The sequence below is a fragment of the Esox lucius genome, chromosome 2 (assembly GCF_011004845.1).
Source record: "Esox lucius isolate fEsoLuc1 chromosome 2, fEsoLuc1.pri, whole genome shotgun sequence".
Classification (NCBI taxonomy): domain Eukaryota; kingdom Metazoa; phylum Chordata; class Actinopteri; order Esociformes; family Esocidae; genus Esox; species Esox lucius.
The window spans coordinates 6,983,318-7,010,456 of NC_047570.1; the positions used below are offsets into that span (position 1 = coordinate 6,983,318).

Below are 27,139 nucleotides of genomic sequence, written 5' to 3' on the forward strand. Positions count from 1 at the left end.
AGTCTTCATTCATAGAAAATGTACGCAATAGACCGCCTCACGAGGAAGAGCACATCCTTGTCAACGGTTAATCCAGGTGCAGGGGACATGCGTGTCTCCACCAGCAGATTCAGGTATCAAACATTCAGCTAATTTACCAGCCTAAGTCCTGTTTTTTTACTCCTTAACGGCAAGCAGCTGACAACAGACATGTCTGAAGGGTCAAAGGAGAATAACTGTTCTAATGAATGAGCTCTCTGCTTTAAGCCCGACACCTCCGGTGAGCAATGGTGCTTTCCCGACCAAGGACATTATCAGGTCTTTGCATTTCATAAGCAAGTGCATTCGATGCGGGGCGATTTTGCGTAGACTACTATCGTTAACTTATCTTATGAATCTGTCATCTGTTTTACTTTTGGGTGATTATTTCCCCACCAGCCTAATAGCCTAACAGCAACTTCACCTTTATTTGAAAATGACTTAGTCTCACAACTCACAAACTTTACACTGGCAAAGTGTAATCACATTTGATGCACGGGATGTTTCTGCTTTTGGGGAAACAAATTGCTATGAAATTGAGCACATTTGAATGCAAAAAACCCAGCACAAAAAATGTCATGTTTTTGACTTAAACATAATACTTGACTTAAACATTATACTTTTATTTCAACATAACTTCTCAAACACAAAACATTTGCTTGAGTACAACAATTTATTCTGGAAAACATAGGTTTCAAAAGTATTGGCAACCTAAAGAATATTCCTGGGGTATAAAGAGGTTGCATGCATGTAAAACAGCTTTCAGTTGAAACTAAACAGGTGGTTGTTGAACTACACAGATCAGGTAAAGGATATAAAAACACACAGAAACAGTTAAAAATACCATTAAGGAAAGACAAAGCATTAATCAAAAAGATTCAGAAGTCTGGACCAATTGCAAATTTATCAAGATGAGGACGCTTGTGCATATTGCCCCTATACTCGGTGAGGGAGGCAAAGTATCCAAGGATCAGTTTCATAACTGCACAGTCAATCAAGTCTCAAAATAAACTTGGATGCCACCTCCAAGCACAACTAGCTGGAAGGATGGCACAAAAGGAGCCTTCACTGAGCCTAACCCAAAAATTGCATTGCCTGATCTTTACCAAGTGTTATTGGAACTACATTTGGAGTCTTGTGTTGTGGTCAGATGAAACAAAAATATTTTTGGCAGGGCAGAAAATGCCCCTGAAAATACATGTTTGGAATCTAAAAATGACTTCACACCAGGCAAAGCGTATGATACCTATAGTAAAATGTAGTCGTTTTTCTAGTAGTGGTCCAGATACACTTTTTAAGATCAAATTATTTTAGCCGAAAATCTGTGATTAAGAACTGGACATGGATGTACCTTTTCAACAACACAATGACCCCAAACATACATCAAAATCAACACAGAAATAGCTGAGGGACCAATATGAAAATTGAAATATGTTGCGTTGAGGATTGGACCAAAATCCCTAGAGTGCACTAACCTTGAGTGCACTAACCTTGTTAGACTTTCCAGGAAGAGGCTCAGTGCTGTTATCCACTCCAATGTAGGATTCACAAAATATGAATTGAAGGGGTGCAAATATCTTTACAGAAAATTGTACTAATCTGAATGTTTTGTGTTGTAATAAAAATATATGGCTCCCCCTTTTGTTTGAGCCCAAAATATGACTCATGTTTAAATTCACTTTTGCTCAACTTCATGAAGGGTGCCAATACCTGCGTTGATTCTACACGTCGGTAGTGTGAACATGCACGTGCACTACTACCAGCACTACCTGAGAATGTGAGCACATCTCCTTCGTGTGTTTCCAGCCAGCAAGCATGCCAGTAAAACGATAAAGCAGTGTGCCAACTAGGTGACTAACTAAAAGGTGGGTTTGCAATGAATGCAACCATGCCCAAAAACACCCCAGGTATGTATGGCTATTGGGAAGGACTTGGCATGTGTGCTTGAAGTCTGAGACAGTTGGTAAATACCAGTCATGCTCTGTTAGAACAACCTCAGTGGTGCTGAAAGACCTGGTCTCTCTGCACCCTCTACTGGCACTGATTCTCAGTCAGTTGTGACCTGGGCCTCTGAAAGGTTAGTATCCATGGTGAATGTGATCAATTGCAAAGGTAACACTAGATGTTGACCAGTGCAAAATTAAGTTTTGATGGAGATGATAGCGATGATCTCTTAATTGTTTATCTATGCCACTGTTTAGGTAAGCATTCACACTTAAATCAGCTAACTTACGTTATGAATAATCAGAGCCAAATGCAAAAACATGTACTTGTCAGCAGGATTTTATATTGAGCCTCAATAAAGTGAAAGGAAGAAAAAAATAAAATACAAATAAATCACTTCTGGCTGTGGACTCTCAGTCCAAATAAGGCACATTTTCAAGAGCCATGTTTACCATTTACGTCTCTCATAACTGGGTCATTTTACACACCGTTTCGGCCCACTGGAGATTACTATTTTTTAAATTACCCTCTAATGTCCTCAGTTTGTCAGATACAGTAACTAACTAAACTAATTATAGTGACGCCCTGTAAAAGGCAGATTCTTAAGTTAATGTCTTCTTTTCCTCTACACTCTGGAGTACTGTCATTATGACCACATTTCTCTTCAAGTAATATTTTCATTTTGTTTTGCAAAACAATGCTCTCTCCCAACTAATGTGCTTGAAAGAACTTTGTGAATAAATACCTTAACTATGTGAAAAACTAACAACAAAAGTATAATGTGTTGATTGAAGTAGTACGCATATTTTTCCCACAATAAATGTTCTTAGATTTGTATACAGACAATTAGTCTTTTCGTTTCTGTTCCCCTTATGTCTATTTTAAACTTCAACTGTTTTGACACAACCCCATTTCCAAAAAAGTTGGGATGCAGCATAAAATGCAAATTAAAACAGAATGCAATGATGTGCAAATAATATATCCCTATATTTAATTGAAAATAGTACGAAATGTTGAAACTGAGAAATGTTATTGTTTTTGGAAAAATACATGTCCATTTTTTTATTTGATACCAGCAACATGTTTCCAAAAAGTTTGAACAGGGGCATGTTTACCACTTTGTTGCATTACCTCTTAACTGAGCAGGACTGAGCAAACCGATGGCTGTAGTTCTGAAAGTGAAACATATTCCCATTCTTGCATGATATAGGGTTTCAGCTGCTCAACAATTTGGGGTCTCCTTTGTTGTATGTCCAGGCCCGTCTGAAGTTTGCCAATGACCGTCTGGATGATCAAGAGGAGGAATGGGAGAAGGTCATGTGGTCTGATGAGACAAAAATAGAGCTTTTTGGTCTAAACTCCACTCGCCGTGTTTGGAGGAAGAAGAAGAATGAGTGCAACCCCAAGAAAACAATCCCAACCATGAAGCATGGAAGTGGAAACATCATTCTTTGGGGATGCTTTTCTGGAAAGGGGACAGTACGGCATGTATCGCGAGATCTTGGCCAACAACCTCCTTCCTTCAGTAAGAGCATTGAGGATGGGTTGTGGCTGGGTCTTCCAGCATGACAACGACCCGAAACACACAGCCAGGGCAACTAAGGAGTGGCTCCGTAAGAAGCATCTCAAGGTCCTGGAGGGGCCTAGCCAGTCTCCAGACCTGAACCCAATAGAAAATCTTCGGAGGGAGCTGAAAGTCTGTATTGCCCAGCAACAGCCCCGAAACGTGAAGGATCTGGAGAAGATTTGTATAGAGTGGGCCAAAATCCCTGCTGCAGTGTGTGCAAACCTGGTCAAGAACTACAGGAAACGTATTATCTTTGTAATTGCAAACAAAGATTTCTGTACCAAATATTAATATCTGCTTTTCTGATGTATCAAATACTTATGTCATGCAATAAAATGCTAATTAATTACTTAAAAATCATACTATGGGATTTTCTGGATTTTTCTTTTAGATTTCGTCACTCACAGTTGACGAGTACCTATGATAAAAATGACAGACTTCTACACGCTTTGTAAGTGGGAAAATCTGCAAAATCAGCAGAGTATCAAATATTTGTTCTCCCCACTGTATATTGTTCAGCATTAATGGTGCCTTCACAGAAGTGCAAGTCACCCATGCCATGTGCACTAATAAACCCCCATGCCATCACAGATACTGCCTTTAAACTGTGTGCTGATAACAAGCCAGATGGTCCCTCTCCTCTTTAGTCCAGAGGACATGGTGTCCATGACTCCCAAAAATAATATAAAATTTTGATTTGTCAGACCACAGGACAGTTTTTGACTTTGCGTCAGTCCATTTAAAATGAAGGCGCTGGTGTCTCTGGATGTTGTTTATGTATGATTTCGTCTTTGTATAGTAGAGTTTTAACTTACATTTGTGGATGCTGCGACGTACTGTGTTCACTGACAATGCACACCCATACCATCACGGATGCTGGCTTATGAACTGTGTGCTGATAACAACGTGGCGTCCATGATTCCCAAAAATAATTTCTAATTTTGATTTGTCAGACCTCAGGACAGTTTTCTTCACGGCAGCCCATCTTAAATGAGCTCGGGCCCAGAGGAGGCGGCAGCGGTTCTGGATCTTGTTTATATACAGCTCCGGAAAGAATTAAGAGACAACTGCACCTTTTTCTTTCCTTTCCAAAAAAGTGGAAAAGGAAGTTTTGAGTGAGGAACAGAAGGGTTCAAATTAAGAGATCAATGCAAATTGAACACTCAATTTCCTCACTCAAAACCTTATTTTTTTTTACTTTTTTGGAAAGGAACGAAAAAAGTGCAGTGGTCTCTTAATTTTTTCTGGAGCTGTATGTTTTCTTCTTTGCATGGTAGAATTTTTAACTTACATTTGTGGATGCAGCGACATACTGACAATGGTTTTTGGAAGTGTTCCTGAGCCCATGATTTTTTCTACAGAGTCAGGTTTTTAACGCATTGCCGTCTGAGGACCCGAAGAGGGCCATCCAGTATTGGTTTTCGACCTTGTCGTTTGCAAATAGATCCCTTACATACAATGTTGGTACTATTTGCTATTGAATACAGGGCTTAAATGATTTGCACATCATTGCATTCTGGTTTTCTTTACATTTTAAACAGTGTCTAAACATTTTGGAAAAAGGGTAATAGAACAAGAGATACCTGAAACCAAATCATTATGAAAATCTAAAATGACTGGTTTGCGGTCATTACTTTCATTATTTACCTAGCCATCTACAGTAGTCGTTTTCTAATTTAATGCATTAAATGTCAAATTTTGATAACCAAATGGCGTTCCATACAGTAGGTTTCGGGTTAGCACAGGAACAGAGCATTGGCCATTTCTCAGAACAAAGCTGTCATTGGCCCATTAAAAGCTGCTTTTGAAATACCCTCTTGTTCACCAAAATAACTTCTACTCATAGATCGACAAGCTTACCTAGTTTTGCTTTCATGTTTTATTCAATGCTTGATTGTAATTTTTGACGGAAATGTACAATCTGTTCTATTTTGACTTGGAGACATCAGATTATTTCTACACCCAAATTGCTACAAGAATCATACTTGTTTTCATGTTGTTAATCAGTTTCAGTTGATGGTGACATAAGAGGACGTGAGTGGATGGATTATTTTTCAAATTAGGGAAGTTCTATCAGTATTTCCTGTTATAGTTTCCTCTTCGGGCTGTTTTCTGTGGTAACTTACAAAAAACTTGTTGTTAACAGAGTGCTATCACTCGACACAAGTGAGTGTTCTTAACACATCTGATCCTTGAATAGCCCCGTGCAGAGATCCTTTTGGAAGTTCAACATTTGAATATCTGATAGAAGGTTGTAATAAGGGAGTTTGGGATGTCTTTGAGGCTTGTGCTGGACTTTTGTTTGCACAGGAGGGTGTCAAAATTTTTCAGCATAATGTTTTTTATTATAGAATCTGTCTCAATGATTAATTCCTGCAATGAATCAATAATGAGCGGAGCAACTACTACACAAGGTAGTGTAAAAATTGTTAACCTCCTGGCTGAGTAAGAAATGATTTATCAATGTTTTATTGAATCATATTTTATTTGAAAAAAGTATAATTAACAAATATATTTTTGTTTGTACAGGTCCGTCAGGAATGTATTATTTAGCTGATGCAATTGATATGATGAAAGCTGTAAATAAGCAGCTCACTACCGAAAACCTCAGCACAGTTTTAAGGTACGCAACAGATAATAATATACCCAGTAATACATTGTTTACAAAGTATATTTAAAAAGGGTTGTGATTCTTACTGTTGTAAGTTTACAACAGTTTACAACAGTAAGCATACTGTATGCATATATTGTGTGACTGTGCTTTCCTGACAGATCTGTAGAAACACTAGAATGTATTCTGGAAAAGACTGTTTACAATAACACAAGGACCTCAATCATTGCTGGGAGTCTTGTGGCCCACTTATTCAGGGCCGTGAGTAACTTCAGTGGTGCTATTATTTCTGCTAGTAATGAAATGGTAAGTGACATGCCAGTGACATTCACGTAAATGTGGGACATTCAAGTAAATTAAGGGAGTTTACACTGTTTTTCTATACTGCATGCAAAGGATCATTTAAGTGGAAATGCAAATGTAATATTTGAGGTTTGGGTTATAGTGTAGTTAGAATTTATAGTGATAGTGGACTCTATTTGGACATTATTGCTCCTTCATTAACCCAAATTGTATTGTTACCCAGGTTGAATCAGATGGTGTCCCTATAAACAACAGTATTGTCACAGTCAACCTGCCTAAAGAGCTTCTGAAACCTATAACGAACACTACCATCGTCTTTTGCATGATTACGTCACCCAAACTATATGAGGTAGTATGTGTGTATGTTCAATATTTGTGTTTCTTAATGTTAATATATGTATGGAACCAGCTACAATTCATACAAGAAAAGGTATTTTGCATGGCCTCAATTGTTTTTATTTTAGGCTTGGAAGTTAGAATTATTATTATGGTTGGGCCTTAGAGTGATGCAGTGGTCTAAGTTGCTGCCTTGTAGTGGCATACCAGTACTGCTAGGAGTCCCAAAGAGGGTGGTGTAAAGTCTGGCAATGTCCAGGTGGATGATGGGTAGGATGTTTGACAGGGTTGGCTTGTCTTACAATGCACTAGCGAATCTTTGTGGTAGGTTGGACATCTGGAAGGTCAATTGTGGAGGACACCTTCTCCATTGTGTATGTGCTGGAAATTACTTCTCGTTTGAGTGTGCAGTGTGATAAGAAGCAGAACAGCTTGGCGAGATTATTTCCTTTTGTATTTTAGTCAGTCAAATATGATATTTGCCTGGAGGCTGGGAGGGACACTCGCCGCTCCGTTGGCACCATGGTTTTATAGTGCATGCAAACTTCTGCAGGAAGCCAGTGGAGTGAACGGAAGACCAGGTTTACACAAGACAATTAGGAAGTTGGAACACCAGGCATTTCACCAATGGTCACCTACCTCAGATCTTTGAATTTCCCAAACGTGCAGGGGAGAACAGAATCACACATTAAACATAAAAAAATCAAGGTTAGCTCTATGGGGTTAAGTTTAGGGTCAAGGTTAGGATTTAGGGTTAGATGTTTGGGAAAATATAATTTTAAATGCGAATCAATTGTTTGTATTCCATATATCCTCACCAGTGAAATACAACTTTGTGTATGTGTGATCCTGTGAGTTTTTAATCTCCTTTTTAAAAAGGCGCTGTGTAGAATTCTACCTGTAACGTTTACAAGACTATTTTCAAACAACACAACTTCTCTTCTCATTCCCTTACTAAATGAGACTGAAATAGTATAAGAGTCCACATGGAAAAGTACTGTGAGTGTCTTAAGCCAGTATGAGGACACTACGCTTCAATGCAAATGGATGGACAGAGTGAGAAAGTTTAAATGAGGAATATCTTAGGCATTTTGTAGAAAAAAATATACAGTTCTGGAAAAAATTAAGAGACCACTCCTAATTTTTCTTAAATCAGCATCTCTACATGTATGGCAGCCATTCCATTCCAGTGTCTGTTAAATTCCAACACAGGGACACCTCATTTTACTTAATGAGGTACTGATTAGGTGATTACCTGAACCAAATCTAATTTAACAAGGAAATGTCTAAAAACCACTGCTGTGGTCATCACTATCCTCTTGCAATAGGACCAGCTTGATGGCAATTACAGTTCAAGTTGTACCTCAAAGGTAATTTGAATTTAAAAAATCATATTCAGCATGACAAAAGAGTTGAAAAGAAAAGCTTTGAGTGAGGAAAAGAAGGGTTAAATTCTGTCTTTACTGGCAGAGGGATACAGTGAGCGTCAGGTTGCTTCCATCCTGAAAATTTCAAAGACGGCGGTTCATAAGAACAAGGTCAATCAACAGACATTGGGGACAACAAAGCTACAGACTGGCAGAGGGTGAAAACAACTGTCCACTGACCGAGATGACCATCAACTAATTCAAATGTCACTCAACAACCGTAGGATGACATCAAGTGACCTACAAAAAGAATGTCAAAAAGCAGCTGGGGTGAAGTACACGGTGAGGACGGTTCAAAACCAGCTCCAAGGGGCAGGGCTGAAGTCGTGCAAAGCTAGAAAAAAGCCCTTCATCAATGAGAAGCAAAGAAGAGCCTGGTTATAGTTTGCAAAAGACCATAAGTATTGGACCGTAGAGGAATGGAGTAAGGTTGTCTTCTCTGACGAGTTACATTTTCAGCTTTGCCCAACAGCTGGTCGTCTAATGGTTAGACGGAGACCTGGAGAGGCCTACAAGCCACAGTGTCTCACACCCACTGTGAAAGTTGGTGGAGGATTGGTGATGATCTGGGGAAGCTTCAGCAAGGCTGGAATTGGACAGATTTGTCTTTGTGAAGGACGCATGAATCAAGCCAAGTACAAGGTTATCCTGGAAGAACACCTGCTTCCTTCTGCTCTGACAATGTTCCCCAACATTTCCAGCAGGACAATGCTCCATGCCACACAGCCAGGTCAATCAATGTGTCGATGAAGGACCAGCCCTATCTCCAGATCTGAACCCCATTGAAAACCTCTGGAATTTGATCAATAACCCCATTGGAATTTGATCTGAACCCCATTGAAAACCTCTGGAATTTGATCATAAAGTCACCCAACAGCAATTTGACAGACTGGTGGAGAGCAAGCCAAGATGCATGAAAGATGTGATTAAAAATCAGGTTTATTCCACCAAATATTGATTTCTGAACTCTTAAAACATTCGTATTTTGTTGTTGAAAAATGAATGTGAATTTGTTTTCCGTGGTCTGCAAACAATGCACAGTTGTTATTTCCTACAAATAAATACTCTAAATGATAATATTTTTATTTGGAATTTGGGACAGTAGTTGTCAGTAGTTTATAGAATAAAACAAAACTGTTCATTTTACTCAAACACATACCTATGAATAGTAAATCCAGAGGAACTGATCATTTATCAGTGGCCTCTTAATTTTTTCCAGAGCTGTATATTTGAAACATTAACTGCAGGTGTAATTATGCCTATGTATGTTTGTATTTATGTTAGTAATAAAGTAAAATGTTTACTTTTTGCCCCTCTTAATATTCATGCAAATAATTATTTTAAGAATTTCTTTCTAGAAATTATGGGTTCTTGATGGCCGTTTAGTAGGGTTGAGTGTTAGCAACCAGAAAGTGTCAGGTCTACAAGACAGGGTCAACATCTCCATGCTTCTACAGCACCACACTGTGGAAAATAAGGTGAGTGCATTTTCAACTTTCAGCTGCACCACTTACAATGTTTCCAAGATTACAAGAATACAGTATAATCTTAGTACAATTGTGTTGCTGTTTTCAGGGAGACAGACAACCATCTTGTCAATTCTTCAATTTTTCATCCTCCAGTAAGTGCTAAAATGAAATATACTGGCAGAATATACACTGTCTTTCAAAAGTTTGGGGTCACTTAAAAATGTCCTTTTTTATAAATTTGTTTTGCTTTTTTGCCCATTAAAATAACATCAGATTGATAAAAAAAATACAGTGTAGACATTGTTAACGTTGTAAATTACTATTGTAGCTGGAAACGACAGATGTTTTATGGAATATCTACATAGGCATACAGAGGCCCATTATCAGCAACTATCAGTCCTCTGTTCCAATGGCACGTTGTGTTTGGTAGTCCAAGTTCATAATTTTAAAAGGCTTACTGATCATTACAGTACCCTTATGCAATTATGTTGGCACAGCTGAAAACTGTTTTGCTCATTAAAGAAGTGATATAACTGGCTTTATTTAGATCTCAGACTAGACGATAAGATGAGAAAAAAACACAGACACTGGACAGAGGAAGATTGGGGAAAACAAGTGTTATGGACAGACACATCTAAGTTTGAGGTGTTCGGATCACAAAGAACATTTAAAAGATGATGGAGGTTTGTTCGACACCATCTGTCAGGCATGGTGAAGGCAATGTGATCTTGGGGTGCTTTGGTGGTGGGAAAGCGGGAGATTTGTACAAGGTAAAAGGGATCTTGAAGAAGGAAGGCTATCACTCCATTTTGCAACAACATGCCATACACTGCCTCTCCGGGAGCCATCACCTTATCGTGGTGGAGAGGTTTGTGTGTTTCTATGAACCTGAGGGCTGTGTTGTCCGGGCCTTAGTGCTCCTGCTAGGGTTTCCCATGGCAAAGTGGTCTCTGGGGAGGAGCCAGACTAAGAAGGACTGAAGAAGGAGGTCTTCCGGGATATGTTATCCCGGAGGACTCCGGAGACGTTTGCAGTGTACCTACAGACCCGAAGGGCTGCGACCTCTGCTGTGAAAGAGGCAAAACAGCAGGTGTGGGAGGAGTTTGGGGAAGCCATGGAGAAGGACTTTCGGTCGGCACCAAGGTGTTTCTGGAAAACCGTCCGCCACCTCAGGAGGGGAAAACGGGGAACTATCCAAGCTGTGTACAGTAAGGATGGGACACTGTTGACCTCAACTGAGGAGGTTATTGGGCGATGGAAGGAACACTTTGAGGAACTCCTAAATCCCACTAACACACCCTCTATAGTGGAGGCAGAGCTGGAGGCTGATGGGGAAGCATCGTCAATCTCCACGGCAGAAGTCACTGAGGTAGTCAAACAACTCCACAGTGGCAAAGCTCCGGGGATTGACGAGATCCGTCCAGAAATGTTGAAAGCTTTGGGTGTGGAGGGGATGTCTTGGATGACACGCCTCTTCAACATTGGGTGGAAGTCGGGGAAAGTGTGGCGAATCGGGGTGGTGGTCCCCCTGTTCAAAAAGGGGGACCAGAGGGTGTGTGCCAATTACAGGGGTATCACACTTCTCAGCCTCCCTGGGAAAGTCTACTCAAAGGTACTGGAAAGGAGGGTTCGGCAGATAGTGGAACCTCAGATTGAAGAGGAACAATGCAGATTCCGTCCTGGTCGTGGAACAACCGACCAGCTCTTTACTCTTGCAAGGATCCTGGAGGGGGCCTGGGAAAATGCCCATTCTATCTACATGTGTTTTGTGAATCTGGAGAAGGCGTATGACCGGGTCCCCCGGGAGATACTGTGGGAGGTGCTGCGGGAGTATGGTGTGAGGAGGTCCCATTTGAGGGCTATCCAATCCCTGTACGTCCAAAGTGAGAGCTGTGTTCGGGTTCTCGGTAGTAAGTCGGACTCGTTCCAGGTGGGGCTTGGCCTCCGCCAGGGCTACGCTTTGTCACCAATCCTGTTTGTAACTTTTATGGACAGGATATCGAGGCGTAGTCGTGATGGGGAGGGGTTGCAGTTCGGTGGGCTGGGGATCTCATCGCTGCTTTTTGCGGATGATGTGGTCCTGATGGCATCAACTGTCTGTGACCTTCAGCACTCACTGGACCGGTTCGCAGCCAAGTGCGAAGCGGTTGGGATGAGGATTAGCACCTCTAAATCTGAAGCCATGGTTCTCAGCAGGAAACCGATGGAGTGCCTTTTCCGGGTAGGGAATGAGGCGTTACCCCAAGTAAAGGAGTTCAAGTATCTCGGGGTCTTGTTTTCCTTCCTACCCTCACCTATGGTCATGAAGGCTGGGTCATGACCGAAAGAACAAGATCGCGAGTACAAGAGGCTGAAATGGGTTTTCTCAGAAGGGTGGCTGGCTTCTCCCTTAGGGATAGGATGAGAAGCTCAGCCATCCGTGAGGAACTCAAAGTAGAGCCGCTGCTCCTTTGCATCGAAAGGATGCCCCCAGGACGTCTCCCTAGGGAGGTGTTCCAGGCACGTCCAGCTGGGAGAAGACCTCGGGGTAGGCCCAGGACTAGGTGGAGAGATTATATTTCGACACTGGCCTGGGAACGCCTCGGGATCCCCCAGTCAGAGCTGGCAAATGTGGCTCGGGAAAGGGACGTTTGGGGTCCCCTGCTGGAGCTGCTGCCCCCACGACCCAATACGGATAAGCGGAAGAAGATGAGATGAGATGCCATACACTGTGGACGGCACTTGATTGGAGCCAATTTCTTCCTACATCAGGACAATGACCCAAAGCACATCTTCAAACTATGCAATAAATTATTAAGGGAAGAAGTAGTCAGCTGGTATTCTGTCTATAATGGAGTCGCCAGCACAGTCACCGGATCACAGATCACACCTATTGTGCTGTTGTAGGAGCAGCTTGACCGTCAATAAATCAAATGTATTTATAAAGCCCTTTTTACAACAGCAGTTGTCACAAAGTGCTTTACAGACACACCCAGCCTTAAACCCCAAGGAGAAAACAACAGTAGTGTTGAATTTCAGTGGCTAGGAAAAACTCCCTAAGAAGGTCGAATTTTAGGAAGAAACCTAGAGAGGACCCAGGCTCAGAGAGGTGACCAGTCCTCTTCAGAGGGGTGAACTCTCTTCAGATTACCTAAACAAATTGACAATTAGAATGCCAAAGGCCTGCAGTGCTGTAATTGCTGCAAATGGAGCATTCTTTAAAGAAAGCAAAGTTTATTATTTCAATGAAAATGTATTTCTAACCTCAGTCAATATAGTCAATTACTATATTTCCTGTTCATTTTGCTATATTTCCTATTCAAACTCATTTCATGTATGTTTTCATGGAAAACAAGGAAATTTCTAAGCGACCCCAAACATTTGCACGGTGCTGTATGATTCATTGATTCTTTCCTCTGTACGTGATCTCACAGCGTTCCACCGGGATGGCTGCACTACTGAGTGGAAGAAGGAAGAGGGCATTGTGGTGTGCTCCTGTGACCACCTCACATACTTCGCTGTGCTCATGGTGACTATGACTGTCATTGCGCTCCTTCATCTGGATTATATAAGCACATTTTATGGGATTCATATTTTGGTTTTAATGACAGTTGAATAGTCAGATGTACAGTTGTGCTCATAAGTTTGCATACCATGGCAGAAATGTGAAATGTTGGCATTGATTTTTGACTGATCATGCAAAAAAAAATTTTTTATTTAAGGATAGTGATCGTATGAAGCCATTTATTATCACATAGTTGTTTGGCTCCTTTTTAAATCATAATGATAACAGAAATCACCCTTAATGGCCCTAATCAAAAGTTTACATACCCTTGAATGTTTGGCCTTGTTATAGACACACAAGGTGACACACACAGGTGCAAATATCAAATACAGGTGTATTTCCCACACCTGTGGCTTTTAAATTGCAATTAGTGTCTGTGTATAAATAGTCAATGAGTTTGTTAGCTCCCACGTGGATGCATATAGCAGGCTAGATGCTGAGCCATGGGGAGCAGAAAAATACTGTCAAAAGACCTGCCTAACAAGGTAATGGAACTTTACTAAGATGGAAAAGGATATAAAAAGATATCCGAAGCCTTGCAAATGGCAGTCAGTACTGTTCAATCACTTATTAAGAAGTGGAAAATTTTGGGATCTCTTGATACCAAGCGAAGGTCAGATTTCAGCCAAAACTGCCAGTAAAATGTTTCAGGAGACAAAAAAAAACCCACAGGTAACCTCAGAAATACAGGCTGCTCTGGAACAAGACAGTGTTGTTGTTTCAAGGAGCACAATACAACGATACTTGAACAAAAATAAACTGCATGGTCAAGATGCCCAAAATGAAGCCAATGCCACAAAAAAGCCCCGATACAATATGCCCAACAACACCTTGACACACCTCACAGCCTCTGGCACACTGGAGTGATGAGACCAAAATAAAGCTTTATGGTCACAACTATAAGCACTATGTTTGGAGAGGGGTCACCAAGGCCTATAGTGAACAAAATACCATTTCCACTGTGAAGCATGGTGGTGGTTTACTGATGTTTTGGAGGTGTATGAGCTCTAAAGGCACAGGGAATCTTGTGAAAACTGATGGCAAGATGAATGCAGCATGTTATCAGAAAATACTGGCAGACCATTTGCATTCTTTTGCACTAAAGCTGCTCATGGGACGCTCTTGGACTTTTCCAGCATGATAATGACCCTAAGCACAAGGCCTCGGGAAAGGGAAAGTTGACCCTCCAGGGGTTACAGCAGAAAAAGGTGAAGGTTCTGAAATGGCCATCTCCTGGCCTTAATATCATCGAGCCGCTCTGGGGAGATGTCAAATGTGCAATTCATGCAGGATGACCAAAGACTTTGCATGACCTGGAGGCATTTTGCCAAGATGAATGGGCAGCTATACCACCTGCAAGAATTTGGGGACTCATAGACAACTATTACAAAAGACTGAACACTGTCATTGTTGCTAAAGGGGGCAATACCCAGTATTAAGAACTAAGAGTATGCAGACTTGAACAGGGGTCAGTTCATTTTCTTTCTTTCTTGCCATGCTTTGTTTTATGATTGTGCCATTCTGTTATGACCTACAGTTGAATGTGAATCCAATAAGAAATAAAATACGTTTTTTCCCTGCTCACTCATGTTTTCTTAACAAATGGTACATATTACCAATTCTCCAAGGGAATGCAAACTTTTGAGCACAACTGTGTGATAAAATCACTCTGTGAAGTACATCTTTTGCACTCTTGATGTAGTTGTATTTTCATCCATTTAGATGTCTCCCTCCATCTCCAAAAAGGATCAGGAGATCCTGGGATACATCACTGTGATTGGTTGCAGTCTGTCTCTGTTCTTCCTGTTGGTCACAGTCATCCTGTACACCTCTGAAAGGTTTGTCACGTTCTGGGTGTCAGTGCAGAGACATCTGGAATGGCAATGAGATCCAAATGTCTTTGCCCTAACAATGAGTTTAATTCAGTGTAAAAACACCTGCTTAATACAAACCCGATTCCGAATAAGTTGGGACACTGTACAAATTGTGAGTAAAAAAGAATTGGAATACAAATCTCATAAACTTACATTTAATCCACAATAGAATATAGATAACATATTGAATGTTGAAAGTGAGACATTTTGTAATGTCATCCCAAATATTGGCTCATTTTGGATTACATGAGAGCTACACATTCCAAAAAAGTTGGGACAGGTAGCAATAAGAGGCCCGAAAAGTTAAATGTACAGATAAGGAACAGCTGGAGGACCAATTTGCAACTTAGTCAATTGGCAACATGATTGGGTATAAAAAGAGCCTCTCAGAGTGGCAGTGTCTCTCAGAAGTCAAGATGGGCAGAGGATCACCAATTCCCCCAATGCTGCGGCGAAAAATAGTGGAGCAATATCAGAAAGGAGTTTCTCAGAGAATAATTGCAAAGAGTTTGAAGTTATCATCATCTACAGTGCATAATATCATCCAACGATTGAGAGAATCTGGAACAATCTCTATACCTAAGGGTCAAGGCCGGAAAATCATACTGGATGCCTGTGATCTTCGGGCCCTCAGACGGCACTGCATCACATACAGGAATGATACTGTAATGGAAATCACAACATGGGCTCAGGAATACTTCCAGAAAACATGGTCGGTGAACACAATCCACCGTGCCATTCGCCATTGCCGGCTCAAACTCTATAGGTCAAAAAAGAGGGATCCAGAAGCGCAGGCGTTTTCTCTGGGCCAAGGATCATTTAAAATGGACTGTGGCAAAGTGGAAAACGGTTCTGTGGTCAGACGAATCAAAATTTGAAGTTAATTTTGGAAAACTGGGACGCCGTGTCATCCAGACCAAAGAGGACAAGGACAACCCAAGTTGTTATCTGCGCTCAGTTCAGAAGCCTGCATCTCTGATGGTATGGGGTTGCATGAGTGCGTGTGGCATGGGCAGCCTACACATCTGGAAAGGCACCATCAATGCTGACAGTTATATCCAAGTTCTAGAACAACATATGCTCCCATCCAGACGTCGTCTCTTTCAAGGAAGACCTTGCATTTTCCAACATGACAATGCCAGACCACATACTGCATCAATTACAATGTCATGGCTGCATAGAAGAAGGATCCGGGTACTGAAATGGCCAGCCTGCAGTCCAGATCTTTAACCCATAGAAAACATTTGGCGCATCATAAAGAGGAAGGTGCCACAAAGAAGACCTAAGTCAGTTTTGCAACTAGAAGCCTGTATTAGACAAGAATGGGACAACATTCCTATTCATAAACTTGAGCAACTTGTCTCCTCAGTCCCCAGACGTTTGCAGTCTGTTAAAAAAAGAAGAGGGGATGCCACACAGTGGTAAACATGGCCTTGTTCCAACTTTTTTGAGATGTGTTGATGCCATAAAATTTTAAATCAACTTATTTTTCCCTTATAGTGATACATTTTCTCAGTTTAAACATTTGATATGTCATCTATGTTGTATTCTGAATAAAATATAGACATTTGAAACTTCCACATCATTGAATTCTGTTTTTATTCACAATTGTAGTGTCCCAACATTTTTGGAATCGGGTTTGTAGTTAACTCCACTGCTTTCAGGAATTACTGATTTGTCACATGTTAATATTTTAGTTTCACCATAAACTGTGAACTGTAGCATTACAATTCAGTTATAATAATTTTTTAAAGCGAGGGACATTATTTTCACATGGCCCACTCTACTCTGTTATTCAGATGTGCAGGCACAGATGTCTCCCACAAAGTGCACATCAACCTGGCTGTGGCCTTGATCCTTCTCAATGTGCACTTCCTGCCGAGCCAGCAGGTGGCAACATTGTCCTCCACTGGGCCATGCATCTACATTGCTGTCCTCCTGCATTACTCTCTAATGGCCACATTTACCTGGACAGCAATCGAAGGCTTCCATCTTTACTTATTGCTGGTCCGCGTCTTCAACATCTATGTCAGGAGATATCTGCTTAAACTGAGCCTAGTAGGATGGGGTGAGACCACACTTTATTTAATGAGGGTCAATTTGAAGTGAAGCCTAACAGAAGAGGAAATCAGAGATGTTTTTGAAGGGCTCGATGTATTTCACATCCGAAACAACTTTAGATTTTCCTCTGATGTAATTTTATTTTAAAGACAAAGGACATTAACTTAACATTACACTTGCTCACATCCCAAAAATCTATTTAAATGTACATTTGCAAGCACCAGACTCCATATGAATACATACATGATTTTTGTTTTTCTGTTTGTGTAGTGGGCGTACAGTGTACTAGCTAGGTTGCTTGCTGACCCTGGTGTTTTAATTTGGTTTCAGGATTCCCTGCTGTCATTGTCATCCTGATTGTCATAATTGACAAAAACCAATACAGCCGCGTGACTCTTCACACTTCAGAGACCAATGGGACGGCTGTGGAGATGTAAGGCTCCTCCACATCCTTCAAGACAGACTTGGAGGTGGCAGCGGTTAAAGTCCGAAACCCTATTGCCACACATCACCATTAGTGTCTGTATTGAAATATATTATTTGAAACCAAAATGTTTCTCTACCTCACACCTCTTTCTCTTCAGGTGTTACGTCTCTAGTGATGTGGTGAAGCTGGTGACCACAGTGGTTCTTTTCGGCATAATCTTTCTGTTTAACCTCTGTATCCTGGCGGTGACTCTGAGCCGACTCGTGTTCCAGCGGACGCCAGAGGAGAAAGGAACAACTGTGAATAGTATCTGTACCATTTTGGGAATCACCTGTCTGCTGGGAATCCCCTGGGGCATCATCTTTTTCTCGTTCGGCCAGCTCACCGTGCCGGGCCTCTATCTGTTCTGTGTCCTCAACTCTCTACAAGGTGCGAGTCATTATCCTGACAAATTTTTTTAGAAACACGTTTCTAGTAGGCCTAGTGTCGAACACCTTTGCCTCTAGAACAGCTTGAATTCTTTAGGACAAGGTTTCAGAAAATTACAGTAGAGATGTTACAGTAGACACTGTTGTCAGTGTTGACATGATTTTACGTTGCTTTCAATTTTACGCAGATAAGGCTAAGAGACCGTCTTAAAGGTGCATTCGGCAGAAATCATTGTTTCGACACTTTCTTTCTTCGTGCCTACTTCCATTTATTCTCCACATTTCTAATTAAAAAAGTGTTATTATTTGGTTATACAAAAAAAATATAAAACACAAATAAGTTAAGCCAAAATCATTACACAGATGATGATATTATCCAGGAGACATATTAGCTTTAAATCAATTTATGCTTTGGTAACTGACCTTCCTTGTAACAATTTCCCCATATAGTTGATGTTTTTACTTCTACTTGAATTTCTCATTCTAAACTGCATTTTTCTAATAGCTCAAAACCCATATCAGCTAGTGATGTACAGGAAAGTTTGCTATGTTCCTTTATCAATCCTTACAAAGGTACACCTCTAATTTTTCCCATTATTTATCTTCATTTTAATTTTTTTTTAACTTTATTACAACTCTAACATATGGATGCGTTTTACAATAAGTTCCTATCCAGGTGACATGTACCTCAAAAAACAATTGGTAATCTATCTATGCAATACCTTTTAAATATCCATATGAGATGAAGATCTACAAACAATTGTGGTGTGCTCCTGTACCTATCCTCTAAATGGTACAACTATATTTGACAAGTAAATTCTCTGTATTTTATATAAATAATATGTACCAATACAACTCTATTACCAAATATAGATAACCTTTAATATAAGTTTTTAGTAACTTCCAATCAAGAAGACATGTACCTCTGAAACCATATTTATTTTGCTCACTTCCTTCTCCAGAGCACAGTCTGTTGATTTACCATTTTTAGCAGCATTTGTCCTTCTCTATCTCTATTTTTAATAGCTCACTATCCATATGAGTTACAAATCTACAAACATGTTAAAGGTACCTCTTATTTTTCTAAAAACAATTCCATCCATCCATCATGTACCGCTAATCCAGGGCCGGGTCGCGGGGGCAGCAGTCTAAGCAGAGATGCCCAGACTTCCCTCTCCCTAGACACTTCCTCCAGCTCTTCCGGGGGGACACCGAGGCGTTCCCAGGGCAGCCGGGAGACATAGTCCCTCCAGTGTGTCCTAGGTCTTCCCCGGGGTCTCCTCCTGGTGGGACGGGCCCGGAACACCTTCCCAGGAAGGCGTCCAGGAGGCATCCAGAACAGATGCCCAAGCCACCTCAGCTGACCCCTCTCGATGTGGAGGAGCAGCGGCTCTACTCTGAGCTCCTCCCGGATGACCGAGCTTCTCACCCTATCTCTAAGGGATCGCCCAGCCACCCTGCGGAGAAAGCTCATTTCGGCCGCCTGTATCCGGGATCTTGTCCTTTCGGTCATGACCCAAAGCTCATGACCATAGGTGAGAGTAGGAACGTAGATTGACCGGTAAATCGAGAGCTTCGCCTTACGGCTCAGCTCTTTCTTCACCACGACAGACCGATACATCGACCGCATTACTGCAGAAGCTGCACCGATCCATCTGTCAATCTCCCGTTCCATCCTTCCCTCACTCGTGAACAAGACTCCTAGAAACTTAAACTCCTCCACTTGAGGCAGGCACTCTCCACCAACCTGAAGTGGGCAAGCCACCCTTTTCCGACTGAGGACCATGGCCTCGGATTTGGAAGTACTGATTCTCATCCCCACTGCTTCACACTCGGGTGCAAACCATCCCAGTGCATGCTGAAGGTCCTGGTTTGAAGGGGCCAACATGACAACATCATCCGCAAAGAGCAGAGACTAAATCGTGTGGTCCCCAAACCTGACACCCTCCGGCCCCTGGCTACGCCTTGAAGTTCTGTCCATAAAAATTACGATCAGAACCGGCAACAAAGGGCAGCCCTGCCGGAGTCCAACATGCACAGGGAACAAGTCTGATTTACTGCCGGCAATGCGAACCAAGGTCCTGCTTCGGTCGTACAGGGACCTGACAGCCCTTAGCAAAGGACCCAGGACCCCATATTCCCAAAGCACTCTCCACAGGATGCCGCGAAGGACACAGTCCAATGCCTTCTCCAAATCCACAAAACACATGTGGATTGGTTCGGCAAACTCCCATGAACCCTCCAACACCCCGTAGAGTGTATAAAACCACATTGTTCCTCCTGAATCCGAGGTTCTACTATCGGCCGTATTCTCCTCTCCAGAACCCTTTCCCGGGGAGGCTGAGAAGTGTGATCCCCCTGTAGTTGGAACACACCCTCCGGTCCCCCTTCTTAATAAGAGGGACCACCACCCCGGTCTGCCATCCCAGAGGCACTGTCCCCGACCACCACGCGATGTTGCACAGGCGTGTCAACCAGGACAGCCCCACAACATCCAGAGACGGATCTCATCCACCCCCGGTGCCTTGCCACCGAGGAGTTTCTTGACTACCTCTGTGACTTTAGCCCGGGTGTTGGACGAGTCCACCTCTGAGCCCTCATCCTCTGCTTCCTCAATGGAAGACGTGACGGCGGGATTGAGGAGATCCTCTAAGTACTCCTTCCACTGCCTGACTACATCCCCAGTTGAGGTCAACAGCTGCCCACCTCTACTGTAAACAGCGTTGGTAGGGCACTGTTTCCCTCTCCTTGATTTTATTTTAAAATGGCATGCATTGTTAAATCTAAGGGGCGTACTCATGACAAGGAAGGTCAGTGAACAAAATGCAAGGGGTTTTAGAGGTCCATGTCATCTGGATTGGAAGCTATTAAAAATAGTTAATGTGAAATAGGTAATAGAGTTGTAATAATGCATGTCATTTTAAAATTAATAATAATGAATTTGGAAAAAAGAAGAGGTGTACCTTTCAGAAGAGAGGTAATGGAACACAAGATACTTTTTTTTTTGCTCTCTAACTCATATGGATAGCGAACTATTAAAAAATGTATTCCTGTAAATTTACCGAAATTGAAAATGGAAAATCTAAAGGGTGTACCCTTGACAAGGAAGGTCAGTGAACAAAATGCTACTTGTTTCATCTGGATTTTAAGCTATTAAAAATAGTTCATGCAAATTATGTAATAGAGTTGTAATAATGCATGTAATTTTGAAATGAAATGCACAATGAATTTAGAAAGAAGAAGAAGTGTACCTCTCAGAATAGAGGTAATGGAACACAAAACACTTGTCTGTAGATCTTTAACTCATATGGATAGTGAACTATTAAAAAAATTGTCGCTCAGATTGATAAATTCCTTTAAATTCACTGAAATGGAAAATGGCAAATCTAAGGGGCGTACCCTTGACAGGGAAGGTCAGTGAACAAAATGCAAGTGGTTTTAGGGGGCCATGTCATCTGGATTGGAAGCTATTAAAAATAGTTCATGTGAATTATTTAATAGAGTTGTAATAATGCATTCATTTATAAAATTAAATACAGATAATGAATATTGATGAAACAGGTGTACCTTTCAGAAAATTGGTGAAGGAATATTGAGATATTAAAAACGTATTGAAAAGAAGGATCAATTCTGATATAATCACCAACATTTTTAAGTGCAAATCTAAAGATCAGTGACCAACATCTATAGAAATATATGAGGTCTATCAACCAAAATATATGTAGAAAATGTAAGTGTTGTTTAATAACACAAAAAGTGTTTGTACCTATGATTTTCCTTTACAGGGGCAGAAGTATTTTTTTACACTGCCGGTTTTGCAGGTTTTCCTACTTACAAAGCATGTAGAGGTCTGTATTTTAATCATAGGTACTCTTCAACTGTGAGAGACGGAATCTAAAACAAAAATCCAGAAAATCACATTGTATGATTTTTTTATAATTAATTTGCATTTTATTGCATGATGTAAGTATTTGATCACCTACCAACCAGTAAGAATTCTGGCTCTCACAGACCTGTTAGTTTTTCATTAAGAAGCCCTCCTGTTCTCCACTCATTACCTGTATTAACTGCACCTGTTTGAACTGGTTACCTGTATAAAAGACACCTCTCCACACACTCAATCAAACAGACTCCAACCTCTCCACAATGACCAAGACCAGAGAGCTGTGTAAGGACATCAGGGATAAAATTGTAGACATGTAGACCTGCTGGGATGGGTACAGGACAATAGGCAAGCAGCTTGGTGAAAAGGCAACAACTGTTGGCGCAATTATAAGAAAATGGATGAAGTTCGGTCAATCTCCCTCTGGGGTCTGGGGCTCCATGCAAGATCCCATCTTGTGGGGCATCAATGATCATGAGGAAGGTGATGGATCAGCCCATAACTACACAGCAGGCCCTGGTCAATGACCTGAAGAGAGCTGGGACCACAGTCTCAAAGAAAACCATTAGTAACACACTACGCCATCATGGATTAAAATCCTGCAGTGCACGCAAGGTCCCCCTGCTCAAACCAGCGCATGTCCAGGCCCGTCTGAAGTTTGCCAATGACCATCTGGATGATCCAGTGGAGGAATGGGAGAAGGTCATTTGGTCTGATGAGACAAAAATAGAGCTTTTTGGTCTAAACTCCACTCACCGTGTTTGGAGGAAGAAGGATGAGTACAACCCCAAGAACACCATCCCAACCGTGAGGCATGGAGGTGGAAACATCATTCTTTGGGGATGCTTTTCTGCAAAGGGGACAGGACGACTGCACCGTATTGAGGGGAGGATGGATGGGGCCATGTATCGCGAGATCTTGGCCAACAACCTCCTTCCCTCAAAAAAAGAATTGAAGATGGGTCGTGGCTGGGTCTTCCAGCCTGACAACGACCTGAAACACACAGCCAGGGCAACTAAGGAGTGGCTCCGTGAGAAGCATCTCAAGGTCCTGGAGTGGCCTAGGCAGTCTCCAGACCTGATCCCAATAGAAAATCTTTGGAGGGAGCTGAAAGTCTTCATGCAAATTAATTACTTCAAAATTATACATTGGGATTTTCTGGATTTTTGTTTTAGATTCTGTCACTCATAGTTGAAGAGTACCTATGATAAAAATTACAGACTTCTACATGCTTTGTAAGTGGGGAAAACCTGCAAAATCGGCAGTGTATCAAATACTTGTTCTCCCCACCGTAGGTGTGATGGTCGGGTGTCCACATAATTTTAGCCATATGCTGTATGTGCACTGATGGACACAACATCTCATTATTGCACAACATCACAACATCACAAACTTGCAGATTACAGCTTTCAGCCATTTCATTTAGTATTACTTAGTTTACATATTGTGTGTGATGTGTGCTCTTAGTGAAGAGCTACTACAGACCTCTGTATTTCAATGTGTGTGGCTGATACGTGATCTACATGTACATGTTGCCAGTACTGTAATTGAATTTCACAAGCTCACCTCCTAAGCTACACCACTCTCGTGCATGACTACACTGGTTGACTCAACATCCTTCTGGTTCTGCTAATAATATAATACAACTAATAATATAATATAATATTAAAGCTATACATAACTAATTTTCTTTAAGTTATCCACCTTAAAAAAAAAAAATCATCTCAGCTCCCTGGTTGACCTTCTCTCCCTGGCTGTCTGATCCTGCTATGACAAGGACCTTCTCACGGTCACCATCTGATTCTGCTAAAATGCAGGACATAAAATTGACATGAACAACTTGAGCTACATTGACACCTCCAGAACCAGATGGCAATGTTTGATCTATAAGATAGGTTGAAATGTCAAATGCAGCTACTTATGTAGGGAACTGCAATGTTAGCCAACTTTTCAAGAGATCAACTATTAAGCTAGTTAGTTAGCTATATCTTCTAATATCTCATAGCTAGCTAGCTGTACCACTCACTTTACATTTGCATAAAAAAATACCAGTTTGTCTAACTTCAGTCTTTTCTTGGCTGGTGTCATACGGTGCTAGTTGTGGGTGAGGTGAACCTAGTGTAAGCCATTTCAAAAAGAAATATGCTTCAAAAATTCGATGCTTCCTTATTTGTGAAAAATCTAAGTTGATGCTCTTAGACAATGTCATGTAGACTATAGTGGTGTGATTTGAGATGAAAATCTGACATTTTGAAATATCTATTTCACATTATAAGCTACCAACTGTATTATAAAAAGCCATCGTTCTGAGGACTGCACTTTTACCCTGGCCCCTAAGTGGTCTTTTCCCAGGCACGTTGATATAGCCTAGACCAACGACAGTTTGACCAGTACATTGGGGTAGTCGAATGTGTGAATAGAAACTATCTTTACCACAGTGCGGTATTTTTAGTGTTGAACACGTCTACAAGGGATGCTTCTTATTTCTAGCTGATAGGAGTAAGACTGGGTCTATATGTCTGCTGCAGTTGTAATTTTGTAGTTTGTCGCACCATTCTCTCATAGCACTATAGACCAGAGGTATTAAAAATTGTGTTTGTTGAGAAACTTAATTTGATTAACTTTCACATCAACAAAATATATATTTATATAATTCAATGATTAATATTCAGTCATAATAGGCTACATTAGATGGCCTACTCATTCTATACTTCAAGCTAACAGTAACTGAATGCATCAATGCCTGTCTGCATCAGAATCATCATTAGTCACTGAGTACCACATGCTCAGTATTTTACATGGTGTAAAGGTTATGCTAAATAAACCATAACATGTGCAAGCCACAGCCTCATGACTCATTGTCCATCAGAGCGATCCATTCTCGTGAAGGCTAAGCTGTACCTAATGAACTGGCTACAGAGTAAATAGAGGCTGCTCAGACAATTATTCAGTAGTATCTCAGTGCTAATTTATTTGGATTTGAAAGGTTACTGCCATTGCATATGCAGGTGTGCTAAATGCCTATGTACGTGCTAGACATAATGTGCTTTCGGTAGGGGGGGCTCATGTTGCTCTTACATGCCCTCAAGCTACCAGGGTTTCAGCCTCTGCTTGGCCTTCTCTCTGTGTCCTCTCCCTTGGTCTCCCTCTGCTTGGCCTTCTCTCTGTGTCTTCTCCCTTGGTCTCCCTCTGCTTGGCCTTCTCTCTGTGTCCTCTCCCTTGGTCTCCCTCTGCTTGGCCTTCTCTCTGTGTCCTCTCCCTTGGTCTCCCTCTGCTTGGCCTTCTCTCTGTGTCTCGGGTTCCCTCGGCTTCCTACTGTCCTCTCATTAAAATAATAAAATGTTGTTTTTTAATTCCAGCTTAAGAAGCATTTGCATCATAAAAACAATATGCAAATGACACATTTTAATATACCCATGACTTCCTTACATCTGTACCTTTCACTGTGCACTGTTATTGAAGATATTTAGAATTGTTTTGTGGGCTGGTCAGCTGAAAAGCTTTAATGTAATCCAGTGTTTTTAAGGTTTAAATGTGAATGTTGTCTTTAGCGTGATATAGATTTAATTGCTGATTTGAAAGTTAATTATGTCTCATGTTCTTTTGTAGGGTTTTTTCTCTTCCTCTGGTTCTCGATGTTCAGATGTAAAGCTAAGGTCAGCCAACCTGGCAGTTTCACGCAGAGTTCCCAACAATGAGCTGAGGACCCAAGTCTATTGGAAACCAATTTAAATCATTTATTTTCCTTTCATGAATACTTAGACTGCCTTAGCAATTTATACAGACCTTAGCTATGTGTTGTGCCAATACAACATTGCCATGTTGTTCTTCATTCTGATTGTTTAAATGAGATATATAAGGCGTTTTCGGAATTGTTTGCATGTGTGGTTTGTTCATTATGTGATCAAACAGGAACCAATGTAATTATCTAGATTATTTCTCACTATTACATAAGCATTTCAACAGAAGGTCAACATGTTGATGAATGGTGAACTGTAGCCTATTCATTCAGGCCCCAAACTGTCGATTTTCATAAAACAAATCCAGTTTCACCTCTGATGAAGATGGATCGTTAATGCATTCAAAAGAGCAAAAACAGTTAGGATAAATTATTTGACTACGAACACCCCACAGTTAAAATAGAAACAGTGTCTCCTTACAAAGTAGTTCATTGCTACTTTTGGGAGATGTAAATGGGGTATGACTCTTGTATTCAAAGATGGGATGCTCTCTAGAAAGCATTGTGTTTGACTGACATGGGAAGTGCAAGCATGTAAGTAAGCATGTTTTTTGTATGTAGGTTTTAAGTAATTATATGTCATTTTGAAAATGTCAGATATTGAGTTGATGTCATGTCTTATCTGAGTGATCAGTAAGCAGTCCTTACTTTTATTATTCAATAAAAATCAGAAAAGGTAGGTTGTTTTTTTCTTTTCTTGCTTGACTGAAATAGATTATTGTACTTGTTTTAGGTGCCGGTATTGTTTGTATAGTTTTAGGATCTGCACAATACTTTTGTGATGGTATTCTATAAGAGAAATAGAGGCTCAAATAGAGGCTCAAGCAGTAAAACTTCTGACGTCTGTATTGGCAACATATTTATGTTGGCCATGAATATATTCTAAATTAATTTGTGAAGCTCCATCTAGTGGGTTGCTTGGCAGAGTGTAATGTTCAGTTGTATGGGGTCTGTTGGAATCAAAGAATACTTGTACAGTTTTGTCATTCCTACTTTTCACAGCACTATCCTTAAAAAAGCCACAATGTTTCCACTGCATCTTCTTCTACTGATATCTGGACCTCTGGCTAATAATTTCTCAAATTCAGGTACTAATGGACTATGTCACACTGATTAATTGTAATGCAGTGTGAGGCATGAAATGTTGAAATGGAGGACTGAACGGCTACTGGAATATTTATGCCAAAAGTTGTATTTATAGTTGTATTTAGTCATAAATTGAACCATGGCTTATCAACCATATAACTTTGTCTATTTCCTTTAATTTCCACAGATAATACCTTGTATATAAACATTTCAACAGGGGATATTTGGATGAAAATAAGTTCTCAGAGTTTTAACATTGTCATACAAGACAGTGCAAATGCTTACTTTGCAAGTCATTGGATGTCACATGAAAGCTATGCTGAATGCACCAAAATGAATCTGACCTCAGAGAACCTAACTGTCAGCATGAATGTTCCTATTTCTGTAGTTACCAACACAACAGATAAGCTCGTCTTCAACTT

The 27,139-nt window shown here is 40.9% G+C and overlaps 1 protein-coding gene across 3 annotated transcripts; it reads left to right on the top strand.

The window, feature by feature from the left end:
• The first annotated feature begins 51 nt into the window (after positions 1 to 51).
• On the top strand, positions 52 to 27,135 carry LOC105017253 (adhesion G-protein coupled receptor G5). Of its 3 annotated transcripts, XM_010881691.4 has the most exons (15): positions 52 to 113; positions 1,825 to 1,883; positions 5,881 to 5,943; positions 6,059 to 6,152; positions 6,302 to 6,446; positions 6,667 to 6,792; positions 9,565 to 9,684; positions 9,782 to 9,827; positions 13,089 to 13,183; positions 14,942 to 15,057; positions 16,893 to 17,161; positions 17,485 to 17,587; positions 17,739 to 18,010; positions 25,502 to 26,719; positions 26,905 to 27,135. In XM_010881691.4, the coding sequence occupies exons 3-14, from the start codon at positions 5,892 to 5,894 to the stop codon at positions 25,588 to 25,590; spliced, it is 1,527 nt and encodes a 508-aa protein (XP_010879993.1). In that variant the 5' UTR covers positions 52 to 113; positions 1,825 to 1,883; positions 5,881 to 5,891; the 3' UTR covers positions 25,591 to 26,719; positions 26,905 to 27,135. The 3 variants fall into 3 exon arrangements, with proteins under 3 accessions (XP_010879993.1, XP_019912366.1, XP_010879985.1); XM_020056807.3 differs by lacking the exons at positions 52 to 113; positions 1,825 to 1,883 and having other exon boundaries at positions 5,663 to 5,943; XM_010881683.5 differs by lacking the exons at positions 52 to 113; positions 1,825 to 1,883; positions 26,905 to 27,135 and having other exon boundaries at positions 5,663 to 5,943; positions 25,502 to 26,874.
• Positions 27,136 to 27,139: the final 4 nt, after the last annotated feature.